Source organism: Malania oleifera, chromosome 10 (assembly GCF_029873635.1).
Source record: "Malania oleifera isolate guangnan ecotype guangnan chromosome 10, ASM2987363v1, whole genome shotgun sequence".
NCBI classification, from domain to species: domain Eukaryota; kingdom Viridiplantae; phylum Streptophyta; class Magnoliopsida; order Santalales; family Ximeniaceae; genus Malania; species Malania oleifera.
In genome coordinates, this window is record NC_080426.1 from 60,461,171 (window position 1) to 60,471,543 (window position 10,373).

At 37.5% G+C, this 10,373-nt stretch overlaps 1 protein-coding gene across 1 annotated transcript; it reads left to right on the forward strand.

Annotated features, from left to right (window-relative positions):
- The first annotated feature begins 2,205 nt into the window (after positions 1-2,205).
- On the forward strand, positions 2,206-4,908 carry LOC131166111 (laccase-6). The gene is made up of 6 exons (XM_058124407.1): positions 2,206-2,322; positions 2,465-2,616; positions 2,958-3,202; positions 3,332-3,460; positions 3,632-4,582; positions 4,662-4,908. Exons 1-6 carry the CDS (start codon positions 2,206-2,208, stop codon positions 4,790-4,792), a joined length of 1,725 nt encoding a protein of 574 aa, XP_057980390.1. The 3' UTR covers positions 4,793-4,908.
- The last annotated feature ends 5,465 nt before the right edge of the window (positions 4,909-10,373 follow it).

The window sequence follows — 10,373 nt, forward strand, 5'->3', positions numbered from 1 at the left end:
AAACAAAAAAAAAAAAAAAAAAATCCTCTAAAAAACCCATTGCTCTAAAAAATGTTGGAATTCCAAGTCACAAGAATGCCACTAGAGCCTCCTTTCGAGCTAAAGATTTGGTAGTCGAACACTTGTAACCTTAACGACTACCTTTTCAAATTTGTGCAAGCAATTTGACCGCTTGCAAGGGTCGATCGACTGCCTGCAGTGTAAATATGTTTTTTGTGTGTCAATTTTGGCACTTTTCTCATACAGGATGTATACATATTAAAGGTAAATGAAAACACTACAAAATTATATACATAATATTATGGAAAGATGGTGAAAATGAAAGAGGTGTGAGGAGAAGAAAGGTCATGGGTGGGGAGATCTAGAAAGTCATGGGGATACGAAATTTTGGAAAGAGGGTGTGGGAGACAAAAAGATGATTGAATATAAGGACAAACACAATTTAAGTGGAAACGCAAATGAGGGAAGAGACATTACTATATAAATATGTAAATAATAAAAATAGTTTAATAGTTAAATGCTTTAAGAAATGAAGCATTATCTAACGGTTAGCAACAGGATACATCAGTTGAACCCAACTCACATGTATTACCCAATATTCTTGATCTCCAAGATGGAAGCTTGAATTGTGTCTATATCAAATCATCAATGATTCAAAAATATTAGGATAAATTAATTTTTAAAAAATGCCAATTGAGAATTATACAGACGAATTCGAAGAGTCTTTTTTTTTTTGGGTAACATAGCATGTCCTGGCTTTCTCGGCACAACTAGTTGACACTCTAGCTGACACTCCTGTTGGCTTGGCACACTCTAGTGGCATCACAGGAAACTCAGCCTAGTCCCACACCCACGCAAGAAGAGTCCCACTCTCTGCACAGGTGGTAAATCAGGATTTTGCTCGCTGGGGCAGGAATCGAACCTGAGACTTAAACCAAGAAGTGGCCCATCCCAAGCCGCCCTTGACACCTGAGCCATTGTGTGGGGGCTTCAAAGAGTCTCTATTAATTGTATGGAAATGGGATATATCGAATAAGTTAAAAAAGAGGCTTGAACCACTAAAAAATGAGTTAAGAAAAGTATCTAATTGTTTAAAAATGGGGAAGTTAGAAAGTCAACATAGGATTCAAGCATCCAAAAATGTATATGGATTATGAAATTCGTCACAATGGACTACAAAAAAAAAATGTACTTTTAGAAGTAGTAAATACAATAATTAAAGAACTATATAGAAATAATGATAACTTATAAATTTTTTTCTCCAAACTAGGAAGTATTTTTGTTAAATGTAACATCTGTAGAAGTTTAATTTGTTTGTGTAATATAGTGCATGTGGTGTGTGTGTGTGTGTCTGTGTGTGTGTGTGTGTGTGTGTGAGAGAGAGAGAGAGAGAGAGAGAGAGAGAGAGAGAGAGAGAGAGAGAGTTCCATTTGTAGAGCCCCCAAAAAACACAAAGGTGAGGTTGGCAGGGAAGGCGTGCACCAACCTTGGTAATGATAGAGTGAAAGAGAGTGTCGAGTAAAAGGAGAACAAATTAACAAGCATCTCCCCGTCATTTACTTTTTAGGCCTCTCTGCCCTATTGAGTATATATCAGGTAAAACGTTGGGGCTGTCTTAATCTGATGCATCTTCTAATTAATTATTAATGAACTTTGAATAGGTTCGCAGTTTAATTAGCGTCGCATCCCTCGATCGATTCTCTCTTTCCCTGCCTCAATGGCCGCTGACTGGGTGTGCTGCGGTACTCAAAATCATATACATGGCATGGCATGGTGTACGTTGTAGAGCAGGTGCGCGTACATGCACATGCATTTTCCCAGTCAAAATGACATAATTTCACGGGGATCGAAAATGTTGAAGGATGCTCAAGATCCTAAAAGCAAAAACTTCTTTATGCACATCTTTCTTTTGAGAGATAGTAATGTGTGTAGGGAGACGTGTGGGTAAACCCTTCCCCACATTGGTCACTCTGAATCATGACCTCCCAACACCTTATTATAACGAATCCATGTTAGAGGAATCATGAAAGCTGACAAACATAATATATACTCCTTGGAAAAATACGCTTTCAATTCTTCTGCTTCCGGCCTACTCTCTTCTAAAATTAACAGCAACATGATTTCTTCACTCTTTAAAAAAGCCCCCACACCCCCTCCACCTTCTACTCCAACACCTCTGCGCCTCTCTCTCTCTCTCTCTCTCTCATGGCCAGTTTAGTCCCTTCGTTCATGTTCTGGCTGAGCTTATTATCTCATGCTCACACGCTGTATGTCACGGCCTCTTGGCCACCAGGGAGGCCAACCAGGTTTTATGATTTTAAGGTCTTTATCAATTATACTCCTTCTCTCTCTCTCTCTTTCTCTCTCTCTCTCTCTCTCTCTCTCAAATATGTGTTGTTTCTCCACATATATCAGTAGAGTAACTCTTTTTTTTTTCTAATTATATGGATATATGGTTGCCCAGGTGCAAAGCAAGAGAATCACTAAGTTGTGTAATACCAAGAACATTGTGACAATCAATGGCATGTTTCCAGGACCAGTCCTTTACGCCCAAGAAGATGATACAGTGATTGTCAAAGTTACTAATCAGACTCCATATAATGTCTCAATCCATTGGTAATTAATTAATCATATTAATACCGTCAACTTCTACACGTATGTTGTAGATTGAATTCAATTAATTATCAAGTTGATTAACGCGGCTCCATCATGGGTCTTATGATTAATTTTTATATTTAATTATATAGTGTTATTCTATGCTTAATATATATATATATATATTATTTATTAATTAATTTGTTACGAATTTATCATGACTAATAATATTTATTCCGGGCTAGTGGCCGCCACACGCGCGCAAAGAGAAGACAAGGGCACATGCCCTTCTACCCATCTTTATTTGTCAAGTAACCTGTGCATTTTCCAATTTGTCGACTCTATCAATCGACGCCTTGTAGGCATGGCGTCCGGCAGAGGCTGTCGTGCTGGTTCGACGGGCCGTCGTACATAACACAATGCCCCATTCAAGGAGGGCGGAGCTTCACCTATGAGTTCACACTGGTAGAGCAGAAGGGCACCCTTCTCTGGCATGCCCACCTTTCCTGGCTTAGGGGCACTGTTTATGGCGCCATTGTTGTACGCCCCAAGACCGGAGTTCCTTACCCATTTAACCCCCCACATGAAGAGCATATCATAATCCTAGGTAACTCATTTTTTTATATTCCGAACGAAATTGATTAATTATCTTATTTGAAATACTTAATGAAATAATTAATTTTTCATTGCAAGAACATTGATAATTAACAAGTTTATAATTAATAATAATTTTTAGGGGAATACTGGCTGAAGGACCCTGTACAAATGGAGCGAGATGTTTTAGCAAGCGGTGGTGGCCCTCCATTGGCCGATGCATTTACCATAAATGGTCACCCTGGCCCCAACTACAATTGCTCCAACGACGGCACGTGCATATTCACAAAGTTTCTCTAATTCTTTCTTTCTTCTTCACCTTTGTGTGTGTGGCCATTGACTAAATTCTTAATTAATTTTATTTTTTAAAAAAAATTAAGATCAATTAATTAATATTTAATAATTAGTTATATTAATTAAGTCTTCTTTTCTTTTGGGTCAGATGTATATAAGATTGACGTGGTCCCAGGGAAGACATATCTGCTTAGGATAATCAATGCAGGTTTAAACATGGAAAGCTTCTTTGCCATTGCTAATCACAAGCTAACAATAGTAGAAGCAGATGCTGAATACACCAAACCATTCACTGTGGACCGTTTGATGCTAGGACCAGGCCAGACCATCAACGTCCTCGTCACCGCCGATCAGCCCGTCGCAAAATACTCCATGGCCATGGGAGCCTACGCATCTGCAAAGAACGTATCCTACCAAAACATCTCAGCCATTGCCTATTTCCAGTACTCGGGAGACGCCCGCAACGTCCCGAACACCATACCTTTCCCCGCTATCCTACCGAGTTTTAACGACAATCTGGCGGTTAAGACCGTCATGGACGGCCTCCGAAGCCTGAACCCTGCAAGAGTCCCGAAGAAGATCGATGCCAACTTGTTCTTCACCGTCGGATTGAACGTTCAAAAATGCAATTCCAAAACCCCACAAAGGAATTGCCAGGGCACTAACAACGGGATCATGGCAGCGTCCATCAACAATGTGACCTTCGTTAGACCTAATGTTTCTCTTTTGGAAGCTTATTACAGGAAGATCAATGGTTATTACACAGAGGATTTCCCAGAGGTGCCTCTTAAATTCTATGACTTTGTCAATGGTGCACCCAACAACATCCCGAATGACACCCAGTCCTCGAGTGGGACTAGGGCCATGGTCCTGGACTATGGAACCAGGGTGCAGCTCATCCTGCAAGACACCGGCACAGTGACTACCGAAAACCACCCGATTCACCTCCACGGTTACAGCTTCTATGTCGTGGGATACGGCACGGGGAACTTCGATTCAAAAACTGCGAAGTTCAACTTGGTCGATCCCCCATACATGAACACGATTGGAGTTCCAGTGGGTGGATGGGCTGCGATCCGATTCGTCGCGGACAATCCAGGTACACTTCTTCTTCTTGTTAATTTGGATTGAATATTAGTATAGATGGATTTGAAATGGATGTATGTCTTTGGGTGCAGGGGTTTGGTTTATGCATTGTCATTTGGAAATACATCTATCGTGGGGACTATCTATGGTGTTTGTAGTGAAAAATGGGAAAGGGGAGATGGAGACTCTTCCTGGCCCTCCTGCAGACATGCCACGGTGCTAGATAGCTTGATGGATCCCCTGCAAATTGGAGGGTGACAATGTATAACATAGATGGCTGGTGATCATTCTAATTAATCTCTCAGTCTATACCGAAGTTTGAATGGGATCCTCTTGCTCCACATTTCTCTTTAAAAAACAACTTGATCCAACCCCCGCAACCCCCCCCCCCCCCAACACCCCCCCCAAAAAAAGAAAAAAAAAAAATTTAGGGAACAAATAGTGGATGAAGAAAAGCTCATGCTAATTAATAGTCCAACCTCTTATGGGAGAAATTATATAGGCAACATCTTCCTCCATATGTCATATGTCAGCATAGCTATTTGTTACATGTTAAAGATATGATAAGTTGGTCTTACTTTTCAATATGAATCTATAAAATAGACGCACACAAGCACACACATATGGAGGGAGGGGTTCCCCTCTATAATTTCCTTTCTTATGAGTGACTAAAATAAGAGAGGTCATAATTGGACAAACAAATATCAAAGCCTTCACACTCGAAAATTTCTATATCCTTACTGTAATAACTATTAACTTATTGGAAACAAAAAAATATAATTGAATAACACGAGATGGTAATAGGGATTTGTAAGGGACACTATTCTAGTAATATTAATTGGAACCAGTTAAGATGTCATGTGTAAGCTCAATGTGCTCTAAATATATAGGCTCCGAATTTTCTAATTTGTGCTCTAACTTAGCGATCGAAGAATACTCAATTTTTTTGTCAATATCGCATGATCAATTCTTCTATTAGACATCCACTACTTGTGATCAAGCTTGCACCCATGAAAATTAAATACAAATCTGCTTTCTAATAAATCATTCACTTTATCAATTTAATAGATCTTATCAAATTGATCCAATATTAAGCAAACTCCAATTTTGCAAATCATCAAATTAATCTTTCTAAAGATCCATCACCGTCTTCTTCGGAAACATACTTCTTGAACCCTCAAGCCAATATATCTTATCAAATTGATCCAAAATCGAGTAAACTCAACTTTTGAACATCACCAAATTGATCATTCAAAAAAGGCACTACCGCTTTACTCCGAAATACACTTCTTGAACCCTTATCAGTAGACCCACCTTCAAGGAGATCAAATCAAAAAAAGTTCACTGTATCTGTTCTAAAATATACAATGATTGTACCTATTATTTTATTCAATGCAAAAATAAACGTTTATTTTAATTTTCTTGTCTTAATTTGAAGATATATGAAATTTTAACATCACAAACTCAGCCGACGCTTACTGCTTACACCACATGTCAAGTTATGACAAGTTTTCAATATTATATTTATTTTTGTGCCGCTTTTTCTATCGTATTACAGTACCCACTGCAAAGTATTAACGATAATCCATTGTTAGTGACCAGTTTTCAAATCTGTCAAACAATAATAATGTGTTTTCAAATCATTGCGTTTATTATTATTATTATTTCGATGTCTCTTTCCCTTATGAAACTCTGGTATCTTCCCTCTTTCAGGCAAATTCATTGGGTTTTCTTCTTTCACTATAATTATTACTCCATCTTTTTTTCTCTGAACCTTGCCTTGAGGCCGCCATGCGATTCATCTTTTGAGGGCTCGACTCTTTCGTAAGGAGGGTTTTCTCTGAGTTTTTGAAGAGGACGGATGGGAGGATTTTGGGTGGGGCGGATCCGGACTTGATTGAGTAGTTGTTGTGGATCACTCTATGGAGTATGGAGGCCATTTGTAGGATGTTCAAAAAGAAAATAAAAAAATTACTTAATCTTTTTCACAATCATAAATGTTTTCATTTTTCTATACTGTCCCTTTGTTTTCCATTGTGTTGAGACCATTACTATTGAATCATTTTTCCACAATTTAGTTATCTGTGTCCATTAAATTTTCAATGTTTGTACATCTATTTTAAGCCTTTTCAAATTTCTCTTTTCTTTTATTTGTGAGCAACTTCCTTGGTCACATACATAAAGATCTTTCACTGATATCCATGAGTCACGAGCAAACATATTCATTTTTTCTATTCCATTGATGATTTCTAATCTCCTTCCATGATGATTTATTCATATGACATTTTTAATTTTAAAATCATAAGTTAGTACATCTAATGTTTTTATATTTTTAATTAGTACAATTGAAATTCTGTACTCACGACTCACTAATTTTATATAATTATATTTTTCATCCAAACTAGTTATGCATTACTTTCAGTTGCTATGACTATGAGCCTACCTTTAGTTTAAATCATCAATTTTGTTTCTAAGAGGAGGAAAAAAAAATAGAAGAAACTAAGAAAGAAATTCACTTTTCATTCTATTTTTTTTTATGTCAAGCACTGTTTAAAAAAATAATTCTAATCTATTCAAATATCAAGAAAAAACAAATATTAATAATATGTAAAATCAATTTTGTGTTCATTGACTTGTTATATATATATATATATATATATATATATATATATATATATATATATATATTTTCACTTTACTAAACCTGATAAGTGAATCCTTTATATATTTTACCTCTCTTTTCTCTAATTTGTAAGCGTTCGCACATCCATACACAAAGACCATTCAAATGCATTTCTCTTCATTTTTCAGTAAATTATAAATCAATCAAAAATTTCTACCTTTTCTTTTCTTTTATTTTCTTTTCTTTTTCCAAACCTCTCTAGATATTCAAGTAGGGCTGCCAGGAGGACCCGGTGGTCCTCAGGGAGAATTTAATTTTTTAACTCACTCATATAATACAAACTAATATATATCAATCCATAAGTCTTAAGGTTCAATTCAAACACCAATTGGTTTCGAAGGAATTAAAAAAAAAAAAAAATTGAAAGGCTTTTACAATGCTATATAATTTTGGACAACCCAAACCAATCATTTGTTTCATATGAGCGATGGTGATGGACTGGAGAGAACATAACATATAACTGCTGCCGCATAATGCTGCAGGCCGCCGCCGGCGGTGACGACTGGAGAGAATATAACTCATAGCAGCCACATAATGCTGGCGGGCCGCCGGCGGCAGTGACGGCAGACGGCTAGTTGTGGCGAGGATCATGCATCATCAGGTGGCTAGTGGTGGTGCTGTGCGGGGCAGGAATAAGTTGAAGAGGAGATGAGGGGCCGCATGCCGTCGTTGGCCAACAGGTGACTCTGACTGGCGAGTAACAGTGTTCGGGTTCTGGTACTCAGCTGTGGGTGGCTAGCAGGTGATCAATCATGATTGGTTGGTGATCCAGGCGGCTGTGACCAGCGGGTGGCCGATACGTGGGTGCTTGCTAGGGTGGTTGCCTGCAGTGAGATTAACCTGGGGGCAAAATAGTCACGCTGCGCGGCTATCCCCTGCCACGGACCCATGGTTACAAGAGTCCCCATTTGCGCTGCAATTCATTTTCCAAATCTCTCCTTCTCTAATTTTGCAGCTTACCATTCAAAATTCAAATCTCAAATGAAATGTAATATAAAATTATAATAAGTTCTATCCAAATACTATCAAACATCAATTTTATCTTCGGAAAGCTTAAAATCCAAATTTTTTATCTGGAAGCATGAAATTGAAACATTGAATTTAAATTTATGTTGATTTGAATATGACCTACCATAAAATTGTATCAAATTAAATTCCAAAAGTCATGCTCTTCAAAAACATTTGCCCAAATTAAACTCCACAGCCAGAAATACATGCTCTCGCCCACTGCTTTAAGGAACCAGGTGTTGGGTTGGTGAAATAAAATGCTTGAAAATTCTATCCCTAGTAATAAGGTGTTCTCATGGGAAGTGAGATTCCAAAAATAAGATGAAAATGCTTTGGGGGAATAAAGGTTCCTAAAAATTCCTAAATGAATGCCCAGCTACGTAAAACCCAAATGTGGATATCAAACATTCCCAACTTACATTATGGGGAACTTCCCAAGGATTTCTTTAACCAAACAACCGAGTATCGAAATGACTAACATGGCAGCCCTTTTCTGCTTCTCAGAAAATTAAAAAAAAAAAAAAAGGTTATTTTGGTTCTCACATAATCATTGGCTACACAATTGAGGAAAATAAAAGCATAATGCCCGATATGTATAACATAAAATTACCAGACATCACACGGTTAAAACCATGCTAGATTCTGAATCTGTTGTCAAAGAGCCTAAAAGACTAACCCCCAGGGTGTGGTTTAGGTGATAGTGCGGGTTGCGAAAACGCCTCTCACGAGATCAGGTGTTCAAATCCTCCCAAACTCGTTTTCGCCCCTAAACTCCTGAATTTATCCTCCCTTTGGAGTTGTGGGATCAACTTCAACGGGCGCAAGATTAGTCACGTGAACCGTAAAATGGACGCGTGAATACCCGGTGCGTAATCTCAAAAAAAAAAGAAGCCTAAAAGACTAAAAGAGGATATACCATACTCCCCCCATGCCGCCCTATCAAAGGAATCAAACAGAAAAGGAAGTCCACACTATCATTATTGAGCAGGAACTTGTCTCTCTGATGTTCACGAATTATATAGTCAATATGATAATCTCATGCAGACAATACCATAAAACATTAGGAGACTAAAGTTGGTTGTCTGGATCTCCTCGAAAATGGAATCATGAAGGCTCGTTTTTACATAGCAATTTTGCAATTTGATGATGCAATCTAAGAAATGAGATCTATTATTAAAATTGAAAGTGTAATTTTTAATGAACAAATTTTTCAAGAAAAAAAAGAAATTTATTAATTGAAATGCCATAAAAGAAAGTTGAAGTTACTACGAATCTTGTTTTGAAGACAAATGAGCCCATTTAATTTTCATGAGGCTTTCATGTTCTCTGCTAAGACACAATACAAATAAAGCACGTGCCTGGCCATGATGACAGCACCCATGATCATGGACCTTATGATGACAGTTAAACTAACTAATTAATTAATCAACTAAACACAAAACAATTCAAGCTAAAACATCATTATGAAAAATATAAACATAACAGTAACCATTCATTGGCACAATCAGACACAAACTGCAAAAATTTTCCCAAGAATTTCAACTAAAGTTCATTGAACGGTGGGTGGGTAGCACCTCTGCCCACCTAAGCAGGGGGTCACACGGTATCATAACAAGAAATGGCCTGGGGTAGTATAAAACAGTACAAAAACTGAAAATGAACGAGTGTATGGCACTGGGATTGAGTAGTACCTTAGAAATATGACATACAGCTTCCATCTTAAAAGCTGACAACATTAAACCCAGTCATATACGATTAATTGCCAGCTTGCATGAACTGCATCATTCTATGATATTTTCACAAAGCATGAAGCCTAATATTTTTCCAAATAAAACCAAGGAAACATAATACGTTTAAAACCACAAATGATCAGATTGATCTGAGACCGCATGTCTAGATATTAAAGAGACAAAAATGCATATAAGTAGTGCTACGACAAAACCAATTAAAAATTTGAACCTACCCTTCATAACACAAGTAGTACAACAAACAAGGCCAAACAGTCATTGATCATTATATCATAATTCTATTCCTCAAGTAATAATTAGATAACATTTTGACGGATGTTATTTGGGGGTGAAATATTGATATTCTATCTTTATATAATGGAAAG